Raw genomic sequence first — 27847 nt, forward strand, 5'->3', positions numbered from 1 at the left:
GGATTGGCACAGGCCAGGCCAGGTCCCCAGGGTCCACATGCAGACCTCCTAGCCCGAAACAAACAGACAAACAGACACACACATACACACACACAGCCCTGACAGACAGACAGCTCTGACTGGCTCTCTCCTACGCAACAGTGCTTCCTGTCCTATGGAGTGGAATGGATTGCACCGACAGGGAGGAAGGGAGAGAAAGAGAAGACGGCTCGGAGCTGACCGCCAGTCACACGTCAACCCCCTAGGAGCGTACACAACCACACACACCTTTCCACCTTGCCCCTGACTGCTAACATGTCCGCCCATGCAGTGGTGGCCTAGGACTAACGTTAGAGCTGCAGGAGTCAGGACCAGAGGGCAGCCTGACTGACTGATTGCAGTAATGCCTTATCAGGGTATTCACACACACTACTTTTCTCTCTATCCCTCTTCTTATCTCTTTCAGGAACTCTCTTGCTTATTCTTTTTCCTCCATTCTATTTTTGCTGTATGACTACGACAGTCAGAAAGTCTTGAAGGAGTTCCCACATATGCTGAGCACTTGTTGGCTGCTTTTCCTTCACTCCGCAGTCCAACTCATCCCAAACCATCTAAATTGAGTTGAGGTCGGGTGATTGTGGAGGCCAGGTCATCTGACGCAGCACTCCATCACTCTCCTTCTTGGTCAAATAGCCCTTAAACAGCCTGGAGGTGTGTTGGGTCATTGTCCTGTCGAAAAACAAATGATACTCCCACTAAGCGCAAACCAGATGGGATGTCGTATCACTGCAGAATGCTGTGGTAGCCATGCTGGTTAAGTGTGCCTTGAAAACAAAAAAAATCAAGGACAGTGTCACCAGCAAAGCACCCTCACACCATCACACCTCCTCCTCCATGCTTCATGGTGGGAACCACACATGCGGAGATCACCAGTTCACCTACTCTAAGTCTCACAAAAACAGCAGTTGGAACCAAAAATCTCAAATTTGGACTCATCAGACCAATAGACAGATTTCCACCGGTGTAATGTCCATTGCTTGTGTTTCTTGGCCCAAGCAAGGCTCTTCTTCTTATTGGTGTCCTTTAGTAGTGGTTTCTTTGCAGCAATTCAACCATGAAGGCCTGATTCACGCAGTCTCCTCTGAACAGTTGATGTTGAGATGTGTCTGTTACTTGAACTCTTTGAAGCATTTACTTGGGCTGCAATCTGAGGTTCATTTAACTCTAATGAACTTATCCTCTGCAGCAGAAGTAACTCTGGGTCTTCCTTTCCTGTGGTGGTCCTCATGAGAGACATTTCATCATAGCACTTGATGGTTTTTGCAACTATAGTTGAGGAAACTTTCAAAGTTCTTGACATTTTCCGCATTCACTGACCTTCATGTCTTAAAGTAATGATGGTCCGTCATTTCTCTTTTCTTATTTCAGCTGTTCTTGCCATAATATGGACTTGGTCTTTTACCAAATAGGGCTATCTTCTGTATCCCGCCTCTACCTTGTCACAACACAACTGACTGGCTCAAACGCATTAAGAAGTAGAGAAATTCCACAAATTAACAAGGCACTCATGTTAATTGAAATGCATTCCAGGTGACTACCTCATGAAGCTGGTTGAGAGAATGCCAAGCGTGTGCAAAGCTGTCATCAAGGCAAAGGGTGGCTATTTTGAAGAATGTCAAATATAAAATATATTTTGATTTGTTCAACACTTTTTTTGGTTACTACATGAATTCATGTGTTATTTCATAGTTTTCATGTCTTCACTATTATTCTACAATGTAGAGAATAGTACAAATAAAGAAAAACCCTTGAATGAGTCGGTGTGTCCAAACTTCTGACTGGTACTGTACATCCAGAGGCGTCCAGGACTAGTGTATGATTTAAACATGGGTAACTGGTGATAGTCAGTAGTGCAGCTTTATCCCTGGTACTGAGGTAACAGTTGAATGGAAGTCATTCTCAGCTCTCTGAAGATATATATCTTACCTGTAGAAGAAGATGATACTTGAGTACCCGCTGCATAGGGACCACTAGCAGATCCCTCAGTGTAAACTTTCCATAGTTGGCTCTCTTTGCACATTCCTGGCAAACACAATAAATAAATCATACCGCATGGTATTTGAACTGTCACTGTAATATAACACAAAACATATTCATTTAGAGAAAAAAATATAGTACTTATTAATTGAAACAAATAAAAAAGAATTGCAGATGGTGTGCCATGGCCTGTAATACCTATGGTAAACACTAGATGGCTGTATCTGACCACTGATTTAGACTGATGCAGACTTTACCTCCAGCTTCATTCGGATGTCCTCTCTGTGTTTGCAGATGGTGTGCCATGGCCTGTAATACCTATGGTAAACACTAGATGGCTGTATCCGACCACTGATTTAGACTGATGCAGACTTTACCTCCAGCTTCATCCGGATGTCCTCTCTGTGTTTGCAGATGTCATCCAAAGCAACGATGGCTGTTTCTACATGGCTACAGTATTTCCCATATATTAGCAATCTGGAAAAGATATCAGTATATTAAAGTCAGTATTGTTGAGGTGAAATAAATTGAGAGAGAGAGAGAGAGAGAGACTTGGGCTTGGGACATGACTTGGGCCCTGACAGTGAATCTTAGTAAGACTAAAATAATGGTCCCTAACCCTACCTCGGCCTAAACATCAGCGCCACAGGTAACTTCCACAAGGCTGTGAACGATCTAAGAGACAAGGCAAGAAGGGCCTTCTATGTCATCAAAAGGAACATAAAACTCATGAGGATAAAACTTTAATAAGCTATCGAACCCATTGCCCTCTATGGTTGTGAGGTCTGGGGTCCACTCACCAACCAAGAATTCAAACAGTCAATTGAGATTCTGCTTGCAGAATTCTGCAAAAAATATACTTTGTGTATAATGCAAAACCCCAAACAATGCATGCAGAGGAGAATTACAACTATACCTACTAGTTATCAAAATCCAGAAAAGAGCTGTTAAATTCTACAACCACCTAAAAGGAAGCGATGCCCACACATTCCACCACAAAGCCTTGACCTACAGAGAGAAGAGTACCCTCAGCCAGCTGGTTCTGAGGCTCTGTTCACAAACACGAACAGACCCCACAGATCCCCGGGACAGAAACACATTTAGACCCAACCAAATTATGAGAAAGCAAAAAGATAACTATACACTGGAAAGAATCAACCAAAAAACAGAGCAAACTGGAACGCTATCTGGCCCTAAACAGAGAGTACACGGTAGCAGAATACCTGACCACTGTGACTGACCCTCAATTAAGAAAATCATTGACTATATACAGAGAGAGGCCGTTATAGGCAGACCTGGCTCTCGAGAGATGACAGGCTATGTGCTCACTGATGAGGTGGAAACTGAGCAATACTTCCTAACCTCCTGCCAAATGTATGACCACATTAGAGACACATATTTCCCACAGGTCACACAGACCCACAAAGAATTTGAAAACAACTCAAACATTGATAAACTCCCATATCTGTTAGGCGAAATAACTCAGTGTGCAATCACAGCAGCAAGATGTGTGGACCGTTGCCATGAGAAAAGGGCAACAAGTGGAGCACCAACAACCTATATATTTATTTATTTTCCAACTTCAACTACTTGCACGTTGTTACAACACTGTACACAGCCAATAATATAACATTTTAAATGTCTATATTCTTTGAAACTTTTGTGGGTCTATTGTTTACTAATGTTCCCTTGTGTATTTCATTTTTGTTTATTGTGCATTTCATTTGTAGACATATGTTTCCCATGCCAATAAAGAGAGCGAAAGATCGAAAAAAACAAGAGATTGAGAGAACGAGACAGAAAACCAAGACTGGTTCAATCAACACTGTTTCTTTCAACACGGAAAACTGGGAATTTCGTCTTTTTTTTCATGTAACTTTTTACACAAATTCAATGTGATTTTTGTTGTTGTTGTTGATTTCACATTGAATTCAAGATTTTACAACCAAATGTAAATCAAAAATAGACGTTGAACCGACGTCTGTGCCCAGTGGGATAGTTCTGTGGAATTGTACCTCTCTTTGTAGTGGATGAAGATCTGGTAGATGTTCTGAGCACTTTTATGGCGGACAGAGTCTTGGATCTCCACCATGAGACTCTTGTGAACCTTAACCAGGTCCTGAAACACAACAACAGTCCATGACAAACAAACACTGAAGACCCATAGGTCTTGGGACAACAGGTATTAGCTGATATTTTGGAGAAGGGTCTACTTGCAATAACTGTGATATGTGTTGGCTTTTTTACCACTCAACGTAGCAAGTTAAATCCACCGACTGTAAGTCAATCTGGAATAAGAGCGTCTGCTAAATGACTAAAATGTCACTGCAAACTCTATCTGTACCATCTACATGTGGATGGTTGGGGTTTCTGTCCTGTAACTTACCGGAATGTTGACAAACACTTTCTTCATCTCCTCTGAGGACAGGAATGTCGTAAGAGGTGCCATAAAATACTGGATGTGAAAAACAGAGTGTAAGAAAAAGAGTTGGTTCCACTTAAACAGGAGAGGTAGGTAAGCAGCTGCTGCATGTTTACGGGAACTATTTGGGTCAGCCAAATAATGACCACACAAGTGATTTATCAGAACAATCTTAATCTTAAATAGTGTCTGCCTACATAAGGGACGGTTTTCATAAGGTCATGAACGGAATGGTTAATGAACGAAGAGGATTGTGAGAATACTGTATGAAGGGGGGGGGGGGGGGGGGGGGGTATTTGGTTGTAGCACCAGAGGGGTAGGGGATGTATTTGGCAGTAACATCTTACCTTCTCTATGGAGTCCAGAGTCTCTGTGTACTTCTCCTCAGTCTGCTTGATCTCTGTCAGACAGCAGCTCCTGATGTCTGTCTCTACCTGCTTCTGTAATGATCACGCACGCACGCACACACACACACACACACACACACACACACACACACACACACACACACACACACACACACACACACACACACACACACAGCTGTCAAAGCAGAGCCTTAAAGCTAGAATCCATACCTGCTACATCATTTTTTAAACTTATAAATGTATGATATACACCTATTGCTTCTTGAACAATATAACTTAGAAATGCCTCATGAGCTTAGTTTAAGTTTCGTACCACATCAGAACCCAAAATGGAAAATGGACACATGTCAACAAATCTATGTACCCAAATAACAAGTGTGCAGTCTGTCACGCCCTGGCCATAGAGAGGCTTTTATTCTCTATTTTGGTTAGGCTAGGGTGTGACTAGGGTGGGCATTCTAGTTTCTTTATTTCTATGTTTTCTGTTTCTTTGTGTTTGGCCGGGTGTGATTCTCAATCAGAGGCAGCTGTCTATCGTTGTCTCTGTTTGAGAACCATACTTAGGTAGCCCTTTTTCCACCTGTCTTTGTGGGAAGTTGACATTGTTTAGGGCACTATAGCTTCACGGTTTGGTGTCGTAGTGGTTATTGTTTTTGTCTGCGTCATTTAAATAAAGAATATGTAAGCTCACCACGCTGCACCTTGGTCCTCCTCCTTCAACAGCCGTACACAGTCAACATACAGATGTATTTTGCCCCCGGTCTCAGTCTTAAAGACACAGGAATAAAATGCCTCCTGTACGCAAATGATCTGGTACTGCTGTCACCGACAAAATACGAGCTACAGCAACAGCTAGATCATCTGCAGCAGTTCTGTCAGACTTGGGCAATGACAGTCGATTTCAAGAAGGCACATTATGTTACGGCAGAAAAGGTCTAGATGTCAGGGAAGCTTTTCTACTGGGCTCGATTCATATAGAACACACACCTACACAAACTTGGGACAAAGAAATAGCTCCACAGGGGACTTCAAGCTGGCCTTGGATGAACTGAAAGTCAAATCAAGGAGGGCTTTCTATGCCATTGAAATATATATTAAATTAGACACACCAATTTGGATCTGGCTCAAAATATTCGAATCAATAATAGAACCAATTGCACTTTATGGCAGTGAAGTGTGGAGTCCGCTTACCAAGCAAGAATTTGACAAATGAGACAAACACCCAATTGAAACCATGCATGTGGAGTTCTGTAAGAGTCTCGGAGTATAGATGACAACTCCAAACAACACCTGCAGAGCAGAATTAGGCCAATTCCCTCTTCTGATTAATATCCAAAAAAGAGCCACCAAATGTTAGAATCATTTAAAAACAAGTGACCCCCAAGAGTCCCCTCAGCCAGCTACCAACCCAACAAAGCCTCAGGACAACACCCAGAAAATCTGGCCCAACTAAAGTATCACTAAGCAAAAATAAAAATATATCACAGAAGACTACACAGAAAATCTAAAAGTCAACTTCAATGCTATTTGGTTGTAAACCGAGAGTAATATTCTCACTACTTCATTATTGGCCTCATTCATTTCTTACTGTGTTCTCATGTTAATTGATATTACTCATTGTAATATTGTAAAGTATTATTAGAGAGAGAAGTAGTGAGAAGTAAAGAGAGAGAGAGAGAGAGAACTCCATACACATTGACTCAGTACTGGAACTCCCTGTATAGCCGTGTTATTTTTACTCATTATTGTTATTCAATATCACTGTGTATTTATTCCTTGTGTCACTATTTTTATATTTACTCTAACTCTGCATTGTTGGAAAAGGACCCTTAAGTAAGCATCTCACTGTTAGTCCACACCTGTTGTTTACAAAGCATGTGGCCAAAACAATTTGACTTGATTTGAACTAACCAGAGGAGGACGGACGGCTTCAGCCTTCATCAGATCTTCATAGATCTCTCCTCCGTCTTCATCATCATAGACACAGTCATAAAGATCCTCCTCGTCCTCCACACCTTTCTCACTGTCACACACAAACGGGTTACCATTATAATAATGTAACATTTATACTGCTGTTGTTATCATCAGCCTACGCGCCGTCATACACATGTGATTGTGCACATGTTTGCATGCATGTGTGTCTGCGTGGGTTTGTGACTCTTTGTGTGTCTGTGTGGGTTTGTGACTCTTTGTGTGTCTGCATGGGTTTGTGACTCTTTGTGTGTCTGTGTGGGTTTGTGACTATGTGTCTGTGTGGGTTTGTGACTGTTTGTGTGTCTGTGTGGGTTTGGGACTCTTTGTGTGTATGTTTGGGTTTGTGACTCTTTGTATGCCTGTGTGGGTTTGTGACTCTTTGTGTGTCTGTGTGGGTTTGGGACTCTTTGTGTGTCTGCGTGGGTTTGGGACTATTTGTGTGTATGTGTGGGTTTGTGACTCTTTGTGTGTCTGTGTGGGTTTGTGACTTTTTGTGCGTCTGTGTGGGTTTGTGACTCTTTGTGTGTCTGTGTGGGTTTGTGACTCCTTGTGTGTCTGTGTGGGTTGGGACTTTTCGTGTGTCTGTCTGTGTGGGTTTGGGACTCTTTGTGTGTCTGTGTGGGTTTGTGACTTTTTGTGCGTCTGTGTGTGTTTGTGACTCTTTGTGTGTCTGTGTGGGTTTGTGACTCCTTGTGTGTCTGTGTGGGTTGTGACATTTTGTGTGTCTGTCTGTGTGGGTTTGGGACTCTTTGTGTGTCTGTGTGGGTTTGGGACTCTTTGTGTGTATGTTTGGGTTTGTGACTCTTTGTATGTCTGTGTGGGTTTGTGACTCTTTGTGTGTCTGTGTGGGTTTGTGACTCTTTGTGTATCTGTGTGGGTTTGTGAATCTTTGTGTGCATGTGTAGGTTTGGGACTCTGTATGTCTGTGTGGGTTTGGGACTCTGTGTGTGTATGTGTGGGTTTGGGACTCTTTGTATGTCTGTGTGGGTTTGTGACTATTTGTGTGTATGTGTGGGTTTGGGACTATTTGTGTGTATGTGTGGGTTTGTGACTCTTTGTGTGTCTGTGTGGGTTTGTGACTCCTTGTGTGTCTGTGTGGGTTGGGACTTTTCGTGTGTCTGTCTGTGTGGGTTTGGGACTCTTTGTGTGTCTGTGTGGGTTTGGGACTCTTTGTGTATCTGTGTGGGTTTGTGAATCTTTGTGTGCATGTGTGGGTTTGTGACTCTTTGTGTGTCTGTGTGGGTTTGTGACTCTTTGTGTGTCTGCATGGGTTTGTGACTCTTTGTGTGTCTGTGTGGGTTTGTGACTATGTGTCTGTGTGGGTTTGTGACTGTTTGTGTGTCTGTGTGGGTTTGGGACTCTTTGTGTGTATGTTTGGGTTTGTGACTCTTTGTATGCCTGTGTGGGTTTGTGACTCTTTGTGTGTCTGTGTGGGTTTGTGACTGTTTGTGTGTCTGTGTGGGTTTGTGACTCTTTGTGTGTCTGTGTGGGTTTGTGCCTGTTTGTGTGTCTGTGTGGGTTTGTGACTCTTTGTGTGTCTGTGTGGGTTTGTGACTCTTTGTGTATCTGTGTGGGTTTGTGAATCTTTGTGTGCATGTGTAGGTTTGGGACTCTGTATGTCTGTGTGGGTTTGGGACTCTGTGTGTGTATGTGTGGGTTTGGGACCCTTTGTGTGTCTGTGTGGGTTTGGGACTATTTGTGTGTATGTGTGGGTTTGTGACTCTTTGTGTGTCTGTGTGGGTTTGTGACTTTTTGTGCGTCTGTGTGGGTTTGTGACTCTTTGTATGCCTGTGTGGGTTTGTGACTCTTTGTGTGTCTGTGTGGGTTTGTGACTCTTTGTGTGTCTGCGTGGGTTTGGGACTATTTGTGTGTATGTGTGGGTTTGTGACTCTTTGTGTGTCTGTGTGGGTTTGTGACTTTTTGTGCGTCTGTGTGGGTTTGTGACTCTTTGTGTGTCTGTGTGGGTTTGTGACTCTTTGTGTGTCTGCGTGGGTTTGGGACTATTTGTGTGTATGTGTGGGTTTGTGACTCTTTGTGTGTCTGTGTGGGTTTGTGACTTTTTGTGCGTCTGTGTGGGTTTGTGACTCTTTGTGTGTCTGTGTGGGTTTGTGACTCCTTGTGTGTCTGTGTGGGTTGGGACTTTTCGTGTGTCTGTCTGTGTGGGTTTGGGACTCTTTGTGTGTCTGTGTGGGTTTGTGACTTTTTGTGCGTCTGTGTGTGTTTGTGACTCTTTGTGTGTCTGTCTGTGTGGGTTTGTGACTCCTTGTGTGTCTGTGTGGGTTTGGGACTCTGTGTGTGTATGTGTGGGTTTGGGACTCTTTGTGTGTCTGTGTGGGTTTGTGACTTTTTGTGCGTCTGTGTGGGTTTGTGACTCTTTGTGTGTCTGTCTGTGTGGGTTTGTGACTCCTTGTGTGTCTGTGTGGGTTTGTGACTCCTTGTGTGTCTGTGTGGGTTTGTGACTCCTTGTGTGTCTGTGTGGGTTTGTGACTCCTTGTGTGTCTGTGTGGGTTTGTGACTCCTTGTGCGTCTGTGTGGGTTTGTGACTCTTTGTGTGTCTGTGTGGGTTTGTGACTCCTTGTGTGTCTGTGTGGGTTGTGACATTTTGTGTGTCTGTCTGTGTGGGTTTGGGACTCTTTGTGTGTCTGTGTGGGTTTGGGACTCTTTGTGTGTATGTTTGGGTTTGTGACTCTTTGTATGTCTGTGTGGGTTTGTGACTCTTTGTGTGTCTGTGTGGGTTTGTGACTCTTTGTGTATCTGTGTGGGTTTGTGAATCTTTGTGTGCATGTGTAGGTTTGGGACTCTGTATGTCTGTGTGGGTTTGGGACTCTTTGTATGTCTGTGTGGGTTTGTGACTATTTGTGTGTATGTGTGGGTTTGGGACTATTTGTGTGTATGTGTGGGTTTGTGACTCTTTGTGTGTCTGTGTGGGTTTGTGACTTTTTGTGCGTCTGTGTGGGTTTGTGACTCTTTGTGTGTCTGTGTGGGTTTGTGACTCCTTGTGTGTCTGTGTGGGTTGTGACTTTTTGTGTGTCTGTCTGTGTGGGTTTGGGACTCTTTGTGTGTCTGTGTAGGTTTGGGACTCTTTGTGTGTCTGTGTGGGTTTGCGACTTTTTGTGCGTCTGTCTGTGTGGGTTTGTGACTCTTTGTGTGTCTGTGTGGGTTTGGGACTCTTTGTGTATCTGTGTGGGTTTGTGAATCTTTGTGTGCATCTGTCTGTGTGGGTTTGGGACTCTTTGTGTGTCTGTGTGGGTTTGTGACTCTTTGTGTTTCTGTGTGGGTTCGTCCAGAAGCCTGGGACAGTGTGAGTAGAGCCACTGGCCATCTCTGACAGCCTACATCAACTAAGCCAATTAGCTTAGCAGCTGTGTTATCCCAGAAGAAGCCAGGGACAAGAAGTTGTGAGTAGAGAGGTGAGGTGGACTTACTCAATCAAGTCTTCTAGGTGGTTATAGATGTCCTCATCTTCTTCTAGACTCTCCTCTGAAGGAAAAGCCCTTTTGGAAAGAAAGGTGATGTCATGCCACCAAACATGTACTAATACAAAACCCAATTCAATTTTTAAATTGGAATAAACACTTGGTCAGAACTTACTTTATTCCGGTTTGTTCTGAAATCGTGGTGTGGGACAGTTTGGACAATGTGTCCATAACCTGCAATGAAAATGAATGGAAATGTTATAGACTTGGTTATTGTAATGATCATATTAATGTTGTACTTCTGCGTTTAAGTCAGTAGAGGGCAGTGTCATCCAATAGTAGAGCATTAACTAAGAGACCTGTGGAAGAGTAGTAAATAGTATAAAAATAAATAAAAACAGTGAGTGATTACATGACATTCCAACATAATCCATAAAGTTAAGAACATGGTGTTTAATTGCAAAGTTAATTAACATATTTTTGTTTCTTGTTTCCGACATCACCAAATGTTCTTTAAACACCAACCTGAGAGGCTTGTAGGAAACCCAAATAAAAGGCTATGACTCTATCAGCTGCTAAAGAATGTCATCAATACAGCACAACATGGAATAATCAGTGTGTCTTAGGTCCTTGTACCTTCAGTCTGGCATCAATCACTATCAACAGATATGAGAATAATCCATAACATTCAGTATCAAGTCTAGTGACCATCAACCCCGACCTTGAGTGTCAAAAACAGAACATGAAATCATATGTATTACAGAAAGGGGAAATATATAAATATGCAAAATAATGTGATAATCACTCTAAACTGAATGTGAACCTTAAGTGATCTTATATTTCCCCATTATAATCCCTATAGAAATTCCTGTTAATAAATCACGCTACATAAATTACTAGATAAAATAGCAATGAAATTGCAAAAATATAAATAGACCAATATGGCGATACAATAGTGTAAACGTGGTTGAAGAATAAAATCAATGATTGTATCTTTAAATGAATTAGTAGTGTTTGGCTCTGTGAGTCAATTAACATGTGATTGACATGTATGACACATGACATGTAATTTCATGCTGAATTGGTCCGTAATGACAATGCCCTTGACCTGATACAGTACAATAAGAGCATTGTATGCTGGGTGATCAAAAAGACAACTTTCAACAAACATGTTCTTATAGTGGCTTCATATTGCGTAACCTATAGAAATCTCCTGTTGATTCATTGGTGTAATTTCTTCCTTTTTCTCTGCAGACGATCTATTGGCCTGTAAACGCAGACTCACACACACTTCATCACTAGCCCTCAGCTCTCACTGATCAATACTGATCACACTAGCTCAATCTAGATGTTCCCTCACCCAGCCACGCTACTAATAGACACACACAACCACACACAGGATATTGGCCAAGAGATCTATAGTTTTTAATTGGCCTGTGACTCAAAGCAGATTGATGATACTACTATTGCTCTCCACTGGACTGGGTTAGGTGAAGTGCATCATGAAGGTTGTGGTTCATTCTGCTGTTGACCCCAACTAGAGGTCACAGTAACGTGTTTAGTGTTATTGAATGTTTTATCTTTTTATTTTGTTTAATTTTTAACCTTTATTTAAGTAGGCAAGTCAGTTAAGAACAAGTTCTTATTTCCAATGACGGCCTAGGAACAGTGGGTTAACTGCCTTTTTCAGGGGTAGAACGACTGATTTTTACCTCGTCAGCTCAGGGATTCAATCTTGCAACCTTTCGGTTACTAGTCCAACACTCTAACCACTAGGCTACCTGCCGCCCCAATGTGTCAGATAAGGGTGTAGTATTTCCCCAACATGACTGCAGGCCCTGTGGGGCCCAGAGACAGGGAGATGGAGTGGGATGGAGAGCAAGAAGGACAGAGAGGGGAAAAGCGAGAGAGAAAAACAGAGCAAACTAGATTGCTATTTGGCCCTAAACAGAGAGTACACAGTGGCAGAAAACCTGACCACTGTGACTGACGCAATCTTAAGGAAAGATTTGACTATGTACAGACTCAGCGAGCATAGCCTTGCTATTGAGAAAGGCCGCCGTAGGCAGACCTGGCTCTCAAGAGGAGACAGGCTATGTGCCCACTGCCCACAAAATGAGGTGGAAACTGAGCTGCACTTCCTAACCTAAGAGACACATATTTCCCTCAGAATACACAGATCCACAAAGAATTTGAAAACAAACCCAATTTTGATTAACTCCCATATCTACTGGGTGAAATACCACAGTGTGCCATCACTGCAGATTTGTGACCTGTTGCCACAAGAAAAGAGAAACCAATGAGGATAAGCATCATTGTAAATAAACCCTTATTTATGTTTATTTATTTTCCCTTTTGTAATTTAACTATTTGAACATCGTTACAACACTGTATATTGACATAATATGACATTTGAAATGTCTTTATTCTTTTGGAACTTCTGTGAGCGTAATGTTTACTGTTAATGTTTATTGTTTATTTCACTTTTGTTTATTATCTATTTCACTTGCTTTGGCAATGTTAACATGTTCGCCATGCCAATAAATCTATTGAATTGAATTGAATTGAATTGAGAGAGAGAGAGAGAGAGAGAGAGAGAGAGAGAGAGAGAGAGAGAGAGAGAGAGAGAGAGAGTGAGTGAGAGAGAGGGCGAAAGAAAGAGAGAGAAAGAGGGAGATGGTGAGAGAGGGAGATAAAGATAAGGAAAGAGAGAGAGATGGAAGAGAGAGGGGTAGAGAGAGAAAGACAAGGAATCACATGTGTTTCCATTGTTAGCATCACCTCAGACACTATCTACTGAAACCCCTGTGACACTGTGTGTGTGACCAGCATACCATAGGGTCACTGTTGTGGGGAAACACTATTTATCATTACAGACAGAAGAGGAGCACAGAAGTGCATATGTAAAAATGTGTGTATGTAGTGGAAAAATAGAAAGAGTGAACAAATGTGAACGATGATGAAGGACAGAGATGAAGATGCGTGTAGTGACTTTCTGACAAAGGCGTGTTGATTCAATTTGACATTATCTGGATGGATGGCTGTATATTTGCATCTCGCAGGATAGTCACACTTTCGCCGTGGCAATTTTCAGGAAGAGGCGTTCTCACAGAGGTCCTGGGGAGACTGACACCAGGAGAAGTGTGATGACTGATGAAACTTGAAATGACTAAATGAATGTTACTGTGTGAAGGCAGTGTTTGTTTCAAGAGTTCTTAAAGAGCTATGTATTTTCATATGTTTTATTGTACTGTAAGTGCTATGGATTGATTGTTACACAGAACCTGTGTTATTCTGTTTGTCGGACGGCGGACAGTTCCAGAGGAGCGTCACAGGGGTGTGCTCTTATCATACAGTGTTGAGGTGTGATGATTAGATTAGAGAATGCATGTGTAGTTTTATGCCTTCTGTTTTAATGTTTTGAGCCATGCAAAGTGAGGTTATTTTTTATGATGGAAGATACTGGGATTTGGCGCTCTTGGAAGAATAAAAGCTGGGTTTAAACGTTGATCTCTTGGCATTCTCTCAACCAGCTTCATGAGGTTGTCACCTGGAATGCCTGGAATGCACCTGGAATGCATTTCAAGTAATGTGCCATGTTAAAAGTTCATTTGTGGTATTTCTTTCCTTCTTACTGCGTTTGAGACAATCAGTTGTGTTTTGACAAGGTAGGGGTGGCATACATAAGATAGCCCTATTTGGTAAAATACCAAGTACATATTATGGCAAAAAAACAGAAGCAAAGAGAAATTACAGTCCATCATTACTTTAACACGTGAAGTTCAGTCAATCCGGACAATTTCAAGAACTTTGAAAGTTTCTTCAAGTGCAGTGGCAAAAATCAGCAAGCGCTATGACGAAACCGGCACTCATGAGGAACGCCACAGGACCGCCACAGGAAAGGACGACCCAGAGTTACCTCTGCTGCAGAGGATAAGTTCATTAGCGGTACCAGCCTCAGAAATTGCAGCCCAAATAAATGCTTCACAGAGTTCAAGTAACAGACACAACTCAACATCAACTGTTCAGAGGAGACTGGGTGGAATCAGGCCTTCATGGTCGAATTGCTGCAAAGAAACAACTACTAAAGGACACCAATAAGAAGAAGAGATTTGGACCAAGAAACACAAGCAATGGACATTAGACTGGTTGGAAATCTGTCCTTTGGTCTGATGAGTCAAATTTGAGATATTTGGTTCCAACCACTGTGTCTTTGTGAGACGCAGTGTAGGTGAATGGATGATCTCCGCATGTGTGGTTCCCACCATGAAGCATGTAGGAGGAGGTGTGATGATGTGGGGGTGCTTTGATGGTGACACTGACTGTGATTTATTTTGAATTCAAGGCACACTTAACCAGCATGGCTACCACAGCATTCTGCAGCTATACGCCATCCCATCTGGTTGGAGTATCATTTGTTTTTCAACAGGACAATGACCCAACACACCTCCAGGCTGTGTAAGGGCTATTTGACCAAGAAGAAGAGTGATGGAGTGCTGCATCAGATGACCTGGCATCCACAATCACCCGACCTCAACCCAATTGAGATGGTTTGGGATAAGTTGGACCGCAGAATGAAGAAGAAGCCGCCAACAAGATCTCAGCATATGTGGGAACTCAGCATATGTTGGAAAAGCATTCCAGGTGAAGCTGGTTGAGAGAATGCCAACAGTGTGCAAAGTTGTCATCAAGGCACAGGGTGCCTACATTGAAGAATCTCAAATATAAAATATATTTTGATTTGTTTACCACTTTTTTGGTTACTACATGATTCAATATGTGTTATTTCATAGTTTTAATGTCTTCACTATTATTCTACCATATAGAACTTTTTTTAAATAATGAAAAACCCTTGAATGAGTAGGTGTGTCCAAACTTTTGACTGGTACTGTACGTGTGTATGTCATAGTGGTGAATGTTCCATGCTGTTAAGACAAAGGATGTACCATTTGTTAATTGTATTCGTATTGCATAACTGTAAAACATCTGATTACATTTAAATAGATTCGAACCGTAGTCCTCACAATCTGAGTAATATTCCTTTGAATGATTATTTGGTGAAATGTCTAATGGTAAATGTTACTCCCAATATACATAGCATATATGCTCAGTCTCTAACATGCTGACTAGACCGCACACGTGCGTCCGCATGCGCTATCGCGCGCAAGTTGATTTTGTTCACCCACACCAGACGCGATCAGGACAAACAAACATTTATGGCAAATTTTTCCTGGGATATAAACCTTGGGTGGTTATTTTACCTGAAATGCACAAGGTCCTCTACTCTGACAATTAATCCACAGATAAAACGGCAAACCAAATTTGTTTCTCGTCATCTCTCCTCCTTCCTTCAGGCTTCTTTTTCTTCTTTGGACTTTATATGGCAGTTGGCCACCAACTTAACAGCATTACTACAACTGACTGGAGTGTGGACCTACGTTCATCTTTCAATCACCCACGTGGGTATATGCTCGTAAAAACCAATGAGGAGATGGCACGTGGGTATATACTCCTAAAAGCCAATGAGGAGATTTGAGAAGCAGGACTTGCAGCACGCTGAGCATCACAAGTAGAACCATGTTCTATTTTAGCACCCGGCTACACAGACCGATGATTGAATAACATGTACATTTATTTTGCAACGCGAGCGGTGTGGTCAGCATGTAACTGTGCATCTCTAAGCTAAGGTTAACTCAATCATTTATTGCTAGGACATCGATTGCAAGATTTTAGCTCTTTGTTCCTTAGCCTCTTAATAACTGAATAACGGTAAACCTATACACATGCATCTTATAGTATTTTGAGTGGCGATGCAAGGTAACCTTTGCTACCATTGGATACATTTATGGGCCTATAGCCTTCAGATAATAATGGAGTCAGATAGTACATCATATTAGGGTCATAGACACTCTACACTAATGTGTGTGTGCTTGTGTGTCCTTTGTGTTCCTTTGAAAGCAGAGGCTGTTATCTTTTGAACCTGGCATGAAAAAGAGAAGACTTTTCAGTACCAGTAGACTCACGCTATGCCCACACTGAGATGTTGGCGTGTTTGGCTCTAGACATAGTCATGCAGCGTATGCAGCCTGTGAGACAGTCTCCACAGGGACTCCCCCCTCTCACTCTCCCCCTATTCTCCCTAAACCCTGATCTCTCTATGGCTGTCTTCTCTGTTGCATCATCTTTCTATGAACCCATGTTCTGTCTAGAATACTCCATCTAACATCTCACTAGAGCATGAACCTGTACTGTGAGTCACCCTGGAGCACTAGGCTGAATTCTGAGAGTTAGTTCTGTTTCTCTCCTCTTGGTTTTTGAAGGCTAGGATTGCAGGAGAGTCAACTGATTGTAGATCTGATTATAAGGTCATCTTCTGCCTGTTGGTCCCATTGGGAAGCCTACTGGCTGGCTGACTGGCTGACAGGCTGACTGGCTGGGTCTCTGGCTGCCTGGCTGACTAGCTGACTGGATGACTGGCTGACTGGCTTGGTGGCTGGCTGACTAAGTGGCTGACTGGCTGGGTGGGTGGCTGGCTAGGTGGTTGACTGACTGACTGGCTGACTAGATGGCTGACTAGCTGGCTGACTGGCTGGCTTGGTGGCTGATTGACTGACTGGTTGACTAGGTGGCTGATTGACTGGCTGGGTGGATAGCTGACTGGGTGGCTAACTGACTGACTGGCTGGGTGAATGGCTGACTAGGTGGCTGACTGACCGGCTGACTGACTGACAGGCTGACTGGCTGACGAACAGGAAATGATGTAATAGCTCAGAGTGATTGATGGTTAGTGAGGCTTTCTGGGACCAGCTGGGGTTGTTGGTGTGGTTGGTGGTGTGTGTGTGCGTGTGTGCGTAAGTCTGTGCGTGCAGGCGGGCGTGGTGTGATTGCGTGGCAGGTTTGAATGAACGCCTCTCCTGAGACAGGCTGTTAATGCTTTCTGAGCTGTGTGTTTGGGAAGGTCTCCAGAATGTTCTGGGGCCAGTTTAGGGCGAGTGCTCTGTAATAGCTTGGCTTCATGAATCATAAACACCAAGCACATTCTAACAAAACACCATTTTTATACAGACTTTAAAATACTGCTCACTTTCAACCCACTTTATCTAAACCACAAACCAGAAAACACATCATTACAAAGCTTTGCAATGTTTGAAAAAATAAGTTCAAAGTTGTTGACTATAAATGAACTCATTTTGAACACTGACATTAAAAACCAGGTCAGCATATTACTCCGTACCAACCACAGAGTTTCAAGTTATGATTATGGAGTGTGCAATAGAGAGCAGACTTCAGCTCACGGCATCATAAGAAGACCAGGGCCCAGATTCACAAAATACTTCTTAAGAAAAAAAATAAGAAGTTCATAACATAGTTCGTAAGTGCACTTCCTCAACAATATATTAAGGTAATGATTTTCTTACAAACTTCTCAAATATCTCCTGAAGATGTTTGTTGCTAGGCAACCGTTTTAGCTAGCTATCTAGCTAGCAACTGCAATCATGTTAGCATATTTCTTACTGAGATTACTGTTCTAAAACATGTTCTTGGGTTTAAAATAATCAATACTGAAACTTTTAGACGAAGTTTGTGAGTGAATTAAATATGTTAAATTGCTTTCATGGGCTTTTTCACTCACTGCCCTGAGTTTAAGACAAGGGTTTAGCTATCTTGGAATTAAAAACATTTCCAGTAAGTTTATTGTGTGACTAAGAGATAATAGCGTATTTAGCCACAGCAGGTGTGTGTGTTTCTCTTAAACATGTGTGTTAAATGTGTGTGTGTGTGTGTGTGTTTGTGTGTGTGTGCGTGCGCATGTGTGTACATGCACATGTGTGTGTCACTTAAACATGAACAAGATTTTTTTAAATCTTGTTTTGTATTTCAAAGGGGAAACTATGTCCCTCAACTATTGTTGAAAGGGTTGTTACAGTACTTTTATCTGCAGTAGGGAAAACAGACCCAGGAAAGGGTTGTTACAGTACTTTTATCTGCAGTAGGGAAAACAGACCCAGGAAAGTTTTAGAATCCCTTTTTGCACTTAATTGTGTAATTGCCCTTAGTGACAAATAATTTACATTTCTTTTTCTGGAGTGGGGAAGACCACAAGAGGTCTATTCAACAGTCAGCAATTTCACAAATGCACTCAGTGCTCGGGAAAATAGAACTGGTCTTACAAAGCAGTTCTAGAGAAGGTGTTACTCAGAAAAGGGGTACTTCAGTGAACCCAAGACATCTGGTGTTGCTCTGCTTCAGCTTTTAGCAATACATCCGCTAAAACCCCAGCTGTGTGTGTGTGTGTGTATACACACAACCTTGCGTGCTCTGCAGAACGAATGGTGGACGAATAAGGCACAGGAAATCCAAATTGACGCCGACAAAAAAGACATGCACAATTTCTGCAAATCAACTAAAGCTATATATGGCCCTAGAAGTCACACCATCACCCCCCTGAAAACAGCTGACGGTCTGACTCTCTTGAAGGACCAAAACCAGATCCTGATGAGACGGGCTGACCACGTTGAAACACTACTCAATCAACGCTCTCCCACAGACCACTCCATCCTGGAAGAACTGCCTGTCCGTCCACCCATTCAAGACCTCAACCCTTCGCCAAACTTCCAGGAGGTGTTATCAGCTATCCGTTCCCTCAAGAACAACAAGACTCCTGGCGCTGACAGCATCCCGGCAAAGCTACATAAGAAGGGAGGTTACTTCGGCACCAGAACGCTTCACCAGTAGATCACTGAGGTTTGGGACCATGAGATCGTCCCTCAACAGTGGCGGGATGCAAACATTGTCACCATCTATAAGAACAAGGACGACACTTCCATCTGCGGCAACATCCAGGGGATATCCCTTCTGGCTGTTGCAGGCAAGGTCCTGGCCAAGGTGATGCTACATGGGCTGGTGAACAACATCACAGAGGAACTGCTGCCAGAGTCACAATGCGGATTCAGAAAGGACAGGAGTACGGTCCACATGAGGCATCACCCCATCATGGAACTGGCAAAGGATGTTTAAAAATGAGTCTGGACAGCCACATTTGAGTATAATGCCCCATAGTAATTCCCTGCTTACAGTGTTGAAGGCCTTGGAGAGGTCGACAAAGGCCATGAAAAGTCCTGATGTTGTTCACGGCACTTCTTGGGAATCCCTTGGTGTGACCGTGTGCCCCTTACAGAAATACTTGCTGAGACAAATTGCAAGAGCATAGAGACCATGGTCACCCAACACCAACTGCGCTGGCTTGGGCATGTCGTTAGGATGTTTCAGGAGTGCTTGCGGCGGAAGATCCTGTGCGGCCAGATACACCTTGGCCGTGGTCTGCAGGGAGGCAGATGAAGGGCTACAAGAACCAGCTGAAAACGTGGCTGAAGAAGTGCAACATCAAACCCACAGACCTGGAGGACGCTGCTGCCGACCGGTCCACCTGGCGCCAGCTCTGCTATTGCACAAAGAAACGGCAACACAGACAACACATGCCCCGCCTGCAATAATGGTTGTGGATCTCGGGTTTGGACTCTATAGTCACCAAGGAATTCACCGTTAACTCAGAAGTGGAAGTCATCATCGGATATGATGGACGACCAAAACATCATGTAACGAAACTGTATACTAGTTCCTTGTATATAACGCTGTTGATAACACAGTCCATCCCAATAAACTGCCCAATGAAAACATGATTGGCTAAGAACTGAATAAATATTTGCCAGTCAGTTCACAGCTTATTAATGTCCATAATATCTCATTATTCAATAGGGTTGTTTGGATAAATGTACAGATCACACAGATCACTCATGTAGAGCGCTTGGAACGCCACACACGTTTCTCTCTCCCTCACTCTTTTATTGACTATTTCTCTCTATCTATCATTTTGTCACTCATTTACTTCTCCTCGTTCACTCTCTCCATTTACCCCTCTCTCTTCCCATCACGTCTCTCTCTCTCTATGTTTCTTTATTTCCCTCTCTCTATCTGACCCTTTCCCCCCTCTCTCTATCTGACCCTTTCCCACCTCTCTCTGTCTGATTCTCTCCACCCTCTCTCACTCTGACCCTCTCCACCCTCTCTCTATCTGACCCTCTCCCACCCTCTCTGTCTGACCCTTTCCCCCCTCTCTCTATCTGACCCTTACCCCCCTCTTTCTATCTGACCCTCTCCTCCCCTCTCTGTCTGACCCTTTCCCCGCTCTCTCTGTCTGACCCTCTCCCCCCTCTCTGTCTGACCCTCTCCACCATCTATCTGTCTGACCCTCTCCCCCCTCTGTCTGACCCTCTCCACCCTCTCTCTATCTGACCCTCTCCCCTCTCTCTGTCTGACCCTTTCCCCCCTCTCTCTATCTGACCCTCTCCCCCCAATCTCTGTCTGACCCTCTCTTCCCTCTCTGTCTGACCCTCTCCACCCTCTCTCTGTCTGACCCTCCTCCCCCTCTCTGTCTGACCCTCTCCCCACTCTCTGTCTGACCCTCTCCCCCCTCTCTATCTGACCCTCTCCACCCTCTCTCTGTCTGATCCTCTCCCCCCTCTCTGTCTGACCCTCTCCACACACTCTGTCTGACCCTCTCCCCCCTCTCTGTCTGACCCTCTCCCCACTCTCTGTCTGACCCTCTCCCCCTCTCTGTCTGACCCTCTCCACCCTCTCTCGGTCTGACCCTCTCCACCCTCTCTCTGTCTGACCCTCTCCCCCCTCTCTGTCTGATCCTCTCCCCCCTCTCTCACTCTGACCCTCTCCGCCCTCTCTGTCTGACCCTCTCCCCCTCTCTGTCTGACCCTCTCCCCCCTCTCTGTCTGACCCTCTCCCCCCTCTCTGTCTGACCCTCTCCCCCCTCTCTGTCTGACCCTCTCTGGTGTTTGCTTTTCACTGGTTGCCCTTTTCTTGTGGCAACAGGTCACAAATATCGCTGCTGTGATGGCGCACTGTGGTATTTCACCCAATAGATATGGGAGTTAGAAAATAGGGTTTGTTAAAGAATTCTTTGTGTATCTCTGTAATCTGAGGGAAATATGTGACTCTAATATGGTCATACATTTGTCAGGAGGTTAGAAAGTCCGGCTCAGTTTCCACCTCATTGTGTGGGCAGTGTGCACATAGCCTGTCTTCTCTTGAGAGCCAGGTCTGCCTACGGCGGCCATTCACTCTCTCTCTCTCTTGCTCTCTCTCTCCCCGCTCCCTCTCTCTCTCCCCCTCCTTCTCACACTCTCTCCCTCTCTCACTCCCCCTTCCTCTCTCTATCCCCCCTCTCTCTCTCCCTTTCTCTCTATCCCCCCTCTCTCTCTCCCTTTCTCTCTATCTCTCGCTCTCTCTCTGTTTCTCTCTTGCCCCTCCCTCTCTCTCTCTCTCTCTTTCTCTCTCTCTCTCCTCTTCCTCTCTCTCTCCCCAATCCCTCCCTCTCTCTCTCCCCCTCCTTCTCACTCTCACTCGCCCTCTCTCTCCCCCTCACCCCCATTCTCCCCCTCCCTCTCTCTCTCTTTTCTGCAGTACTGGGATGTGATAAACTAATAACTCTATCCTGTCTGCCCTCGAAAGGTCAAAGACAAGGGCGCCCTGCCAAGGTATATCACAACAACCCCCACTGTCTACTACTACCCTGGAGGAAGGCTAGGAGCTGGTCACCACACACTCACACATGCGCTGACACACTCACTCACACACATACACATACACACAACATATACCCAATCACATTCATACAGAGAGACACACTCACAAGGAGCCCTTTCTCACATACAGCATGCATTCACAGCATTGTACTCACACATACAGTTGTAGTCGGAAGTTTACATACACCTTAGCCAAATACATTTAAACTCAGTTTTCACAATTCCTGAAATTTAATCCTTGTAAAAATTCCCTGTTTTAGGTCAGTTAGGATCACCACTTTATTTTAAGAATGTGAAATGTCAGAATAATAGTAGAGATAATTATTTATTTCAGATTTTATTTCTTTCATCACATTCCCAGTGGGTCAGAAGTTTACATACACTCAATTAGTATTTGGTAGCATTGCCTTTAAATTGTTTAACTTGGGTCAAACATTTCGGGTATCCTTCCCAAACTTTGGAAGTACGCTTGGGGTCATTGTCCATTTGGAAGACACATTTGCGACCAAGCTTAAACTTCCTGATTGATGTCTTGAGATGTTGCTTCAATATATCCACATATTTTTCCTACCTCATGATGCCATCTTTTTGGGAAGTGCACCAGTCCCTCCTGCAGCAAAGCACCTCCACAACATGATGCTGCCTCCCCATGCTTCATGGTTGGGATGGTGTTCTTGGCTTGCAAGCCTCCCCCTTTTCCCTCCAAACATAACGATGGTCATTACGGCCAAATAGTTATATTTTTGTTTCATCAGACCAGAGGACATTTCTCCAAAAAGTACGATCTTTGTCCCCATGTGCAGTTGAAAACCGTAGTCTGCCATTTTTATGGCGGTTTTGGAGTAGTGGCATTTTCCTTGCTGAGCGGCCATTCAGGTTATGTCGATATAGGACTCGTTTTACTGTGGATATAGATACTTCTGTACCTGTTTCCTCCAGGGTACTGCCACGCCTGCTCCTACTAGCCCAGGCTGCCCTTCATTATGCACTCCTGTCACTGATTATGCGCAGCAGCGCTCACTGGACTCACCTGGACTCCTTTCCTTTGTTGATTGCCCCATCTATAACTGTATGCTCCCCCGTTTGTTCACTGTGTCTGCATTAATGTTGTTGTGTTCTTGTCCAGATGCTGTCCTGTCCTGTTCCATGTCCGTTGATAACTACATTTTCACTCCCTGATCCTTACACAGCAGATATTTTCACCTGTTCATGAAATCCACCAACACTTCAATGCAATGTAGCGCCGCCATGGGCTACGTAACATTCGAGTAAAGAGAGACAAGACCCGCATCTCGATGTATAAACGTTATCACAGTCGAGCTGTTTGTACTGTACTGTCAGCTTCAATGAGAACACTCCACACTTCACCTCCCACTATATGTGTGTCCCAAATGGCACCCTATTCCCTACATTGTGCACTACTTTTGACCAGGGCCCAGAGTCTAAAGTAGTGCACTATATAGAGAACAGGGTGCCATTTGGGATGTAAATCCTCTCACTGTATAAGTGTGTTAGTGAGACTAGGATCACAGAGGACAGGCGAGGGCAGAGAGCCTACAGGGAAGAAACACATAGTCAAAACACTACTACAACTCTTCCTCTTAGATCCACAAAAGGACTTAGGGGCTATGGGCTAGGGGTTGATTTGGGATTCAGGGTAAGTGTGATAGTCTGGTCACAGAGGACAGTTGAGGGCAGAGCCTGCAGAGCCCTGCAGCTGAAACACATGACTCTTACTCCTGTTCTCTCCAAGCAGCACATTGACACATTGGCCGCTTCCGAAATGGCACCCTATTCCCTATTAAGTGCACTAAATTTGATTTGGGCCCACATAGGGGATAGGGAATAGGGGATAAGGAAAAGGGTGCAATTTCAGACACAGCCATTGTCTAATGAGTTGAGCTCCTTTTCTCCAGGCAGCACAGTGACAGTTTCCTTTCTCCATTATTCCATGACCTAATGCTCTCAGAAGGACAATGGTGTGTCCCTGATTTGCTATTACTGAGGCAGGAAAACCTGCATTATGCATCGTGGAAGGCACTGAGGGTCTACTGAGATTTGTCTAGCTACTAGGAGAGCTGTGCCACAGTGCAACTATGTGCATTGTGTAAAGTGACAACTTACTGCCCTGTTGACAGATTGGCTGTGTACTTAGGTATTCTTCACACAACTACAGTAAAAGTAACTTCAGGCCTATGTATGTATGATCTTCTAGCAGTGTGCATTTTCCAATACTTTAGGTCAGATTTTGGTCACATACAATTTGGCGAGGAAAATAATAATAATATATTCTAAGTAATCAATGACATGTTTTGTGGGTTCAATTCCAAACGGGTGTGTTGATGGGGTCTGACTGTAGGCCTACATAACCTGGTGTACATACTCATACTATTTTTGCTGTAATGGAGCGTCATATAATATTTGTTTGCAATGAGGAGCCCTGGAATCACCTCCCTTTCATCTCATTCAAATCTCACACCTCATCTGCATAACGGCCACGTAATCCATGTAACCGTGACAATCTACTGTTATTATTCTTGACATGACTGGCACCCGTGACCAGTAAGAAGATCATAGTATTAGGAATTAGAATGTAATTTAATAGGATCTCTATGGAGAAGATACGCTGCTGAAATCCAGCCTGGTGATTGGCTCATTGCTCCGAGGTTGTTGCTTGGAGATGTCACTTGGCATTAAAGCACTGTTCCCTATGGTAGTGTATGTATCAAGCATGTATCTAAAAAAGCCCCTGTCTTTTTCATTGAGGATTGTACTAAATCATAATGATAATGCAAATAATGCAGTGGATGCTTATATTTGTCCTATTTCGCAAAATACTACTGTGTCCACCCACCATACAGGCATCCACCATATCCAACGCAGGCATCTATTCCATAGTCTTGGAGAATCTCCAATCCATTGACTAAATCCCCTTTGAAACTCATGATTGAAAGACTAGCCATGTGTTACGCTTTGCAGGAGGACATAAAACAAACTGAATCACTGGCTTCTCAGAGGGGCCTTTTGGGTGAAAATACGGACTAAGACTTTAGCCCCACATCCCCCGAGCAGCCACTAATGCACATTGCTGTACTTATGTTTCCAAGCAGCAATAATTCAGCTTCTTGTAGAGTAATTTGTAGACCTAAAATACTGACATCGTAACTGAACAAGGGAGAGTAAGCATTGTGGCCACATGATATATATATATATACAGTATATAATGTCCTTAAGGAGTAGTGAAGTAGAAGTCTTTATGTACATTCCCGAAAGCTTCCCCTCCTTAAGGAGTCTTTGATCCTGTACTGTTGACTATGGATCAGACTTTAATTTTAGCCTGAGTTTATCTCAGTAGAGCCCAGAGGCCCTTGTGTCTGAAAGAGATGATGGCTAAGTGGCTAAGTGGCTCCCAATGTGTCCAATGGATGGACTGCAGAGCACTACAAGGTGACATCACAGAGTCAAATAAACGAACGGGGAAGTCAGAGATGGAGAACTGCCTGAGTTCTAAACAGTTTCCTTTTACCACAACTAAAGAGTAAACTTAAAAGGAAAAGTGTGACATTAAAAACTTCAGAGGTTTGCTCATTGACTACAAAAGCCCTTGTAGTGTTTTAGGACTAATAATTCAGGTAAACAATCAATCAACTATCAACTATCCCATTGTACTGTGGATGGTATAACACCGGTGCACTCCCTGCACACACTCACTTGACAATGGGTTAGCCACGAATAACCATCTCAAGTCTTTGCTCTATGTGGGTTAGCATCTATTAGCATAGCCTTAGGGGAGCCCATTAAACCCTGTTCTACCATGGCAACACTACTCCATACTCATTACACAGATTCACGAAACACGTCTCCGTTATGTATCTGTTTCTGTATCTTTCTGAGTCGATGGTATTTCCCTTGGTACCAGTATCTGGATCTCCCAAGTGGCGCAGTGGTCTAAGGCACTGCATCTCAGTGCCAGAGGTGTCACTACAGACCATGGTTTGATTCCAGGCTGTATCACAACAGGCCGTGAGTGGGAGTCTCATAGGGCGGCACACAAATGGCCCAGCGTCTAGGACTAGGGTTTGGCCGAGGTAGGCCGTCATTTTAAATAAGAATGTGTTCTTAACTGACTTGCCTAGTTAAATAAATAACTTTCCAAAAAATCTACTCTAACTCTTCCAATGACGTAGTAGGAACATTAGCAGACCAAACATCTCCCTCTTTGGATGAGAGTTGAATAAGAGAGTTATGTTTTAGTCTCTCTCGCCAGGCTCAGGGAACCCCACAACGCTCTGTGAGAAGAAACTAGTCAAGATCACGCTATTGTTTCTTTTTCATTTGAAGAGTTACTTGTCAGAAAAAAAGAGGATTCGACCCTTCCTCTTCCATGGCAAACAGTTAGAACTTAGTCTTCTCCATGTTTGGTCTGTCATGTCAACACCACGGTTATGATATTCCTACTGTTTATGAGATCCAAATCATCACAATTCTGACACCCACATTGAAACACTGGGAAGAAACAGTGTGGACACACGAACTGTATACACAAGTACTGAAGATCCTATTGGTCATGATTGGGTACCACTGAATGGGAACAAGTAATCTTGGTTAGAACAGATCCAGCTGCTATCACAGCCTAGCCATGTTTCCTCATTGTGTAAACACACAAAATAAAATACTCCATGAGTTGTACTGGAAAACAAGCAATGGAAATATTTTTGTGTATATTCCTTTAGTGTTCGGAACATGAGGGAACTATCAGTGATTACAAATGATGACATGGACCTTGTGAAACTATTTTGAGGAAGGTCAAATTGTGAAAAACCAAACCAAATTCTCAAAACTGTCGAGAGCTTTTACCATTGTAACGGCAAAAGTTGCAAGGTTTCTAAAGGCATTCAGTAAGACATATGTTGCTGACACCTCAGCTCTTCATGTTCGACAAGAGTTAAAAAATCATTTGTTTCACGTTTACACAATTTTGCTGAACTTAATTCAAAACTCCCCTGAAACTCGTAGATACCGTGCAAGCATATTCTGACAAATTTCTTCCAAATACACAGTAATTCTCTGGATTATTAAACTTGTAATCAACATACCACAGTTAAACATGATTTATTTAATAAATGTTCCTTGTTCTTCACAAAGAGACGATGTGAGAGCTTATTTACTGAGATATGTAAGCAGTGAAAATGGTTAATATATTATGTTATAATATGCTTAATCATGAGGCTCCAAAATGCACAAATATGTGTTATTTTGCTCCAGGAGTCACACATGGTATATAGTACAGTCACACTGTTTTCCAAATGACCTCTGCTCAACCACCACAAGCAAAATGTCTAATAAATGCTAGTTTGAACCACTATCCTATAGGTTATATCCTTGAGTTTGGAATGAGAAGAAGAGGAGGTTCAGGTGTGCGTGTCTGGTAGCTGGAGAGTAACTTTTCACGTCCCACACACATCGACCGACAGACCTCGACTGACAGCGAAACCACCCACTCCTCCTCCACCGCTGGTAATCAATACAAGGATGACCAACCAGCCCCCACTGAGACACACACACTCACCAACCCCCACCTTACTGCTGCACATCTGACAAAAGACTCAGTGTAGAAACATACAAAATAACTACTACTCTACATGGTAAAGAATCCTTCTGCTGCTGGGGTGGAATTTTATGTTACACTCTGGAACACTTGGCTAACATATCTGTGGAGCCTCTAAAAGTTGATCAAAAAGAGTAAATGTTCCCAGTGATATCCCATTTGGGTCCGTCTCTACTTGATGCCTTTAAAGATGAGAGCAGAGCCAATGTTCCTCATGAAAGACTCAGTGGAAAGCATTTAAGAGGAGTTGAACTTGAAACCGTTGATTTGGTCTATGAGCTGAACCAGGAGCGAGCCCAGAGGAGGGCAGAATGCAGTCTGAGTAGAAAGATACTAGAGTATTAAAGAAGTATAGTCTGAGTAGAGAGATACTAGAGTATTAAAGAAGTATAGTCTGAGTAGAGAGATACTAGAGTATTAAAGAAGTATAGTCTGAGTAGAAAGAT

General features: G+C 43.4%; 1 protein-coding gene across 1 annotated transcript in view; it reads right to left on the reverse strand.

Annotated features, from left to right (window-relative positions):
- Positions 1 to 27847, reverse strand: part of vav3 (vav guanine nucleotide exchange factor 3) — a gene marked incomplete at its 3' end in the record, with an annotated part of 118697 nt that overhangs the window by 50217 nt on the left and 40633 nt on the right. Inside the window, 8 exon segments of the mRNA XM_031796458.1 lie at positions 1966 to 2061; positions 2394 to 2493; positions 4032 to 4135; positions 4403 to 4471; positions 4786 to 4878; positions 6718 to 6829; positions 10206 to 10274; positions 10372 to 10430. Of these exon segments, the coding sequence (XP_031652318.1) occupies positions 1966 to 2061; positions 2394 to 2493; positions 4032 to 4135; positions 4403 to 4471; positions 4786 to 4878; positions 6718 to 6829; positions 10206 to 10274; positions 10372 to 10430 (702 nt within the window).

This window comes from Oncorhynchus kisutch, linkage group LG18, assembly GCF_002021735.2.
Source record: "Oncorhynchus kisutch isolate 150728-3 linkage group LG18, Okis_V2, whole genome shotgun sequence".
Classification (NCBI taxonomy): domain Eukaryota; kingdom Metazoa; phylum Chordata; class Actinopteri; order Salmoniformes; family Salmonidae; genus Oncorhynchus; species Oncorhynchus kisutch.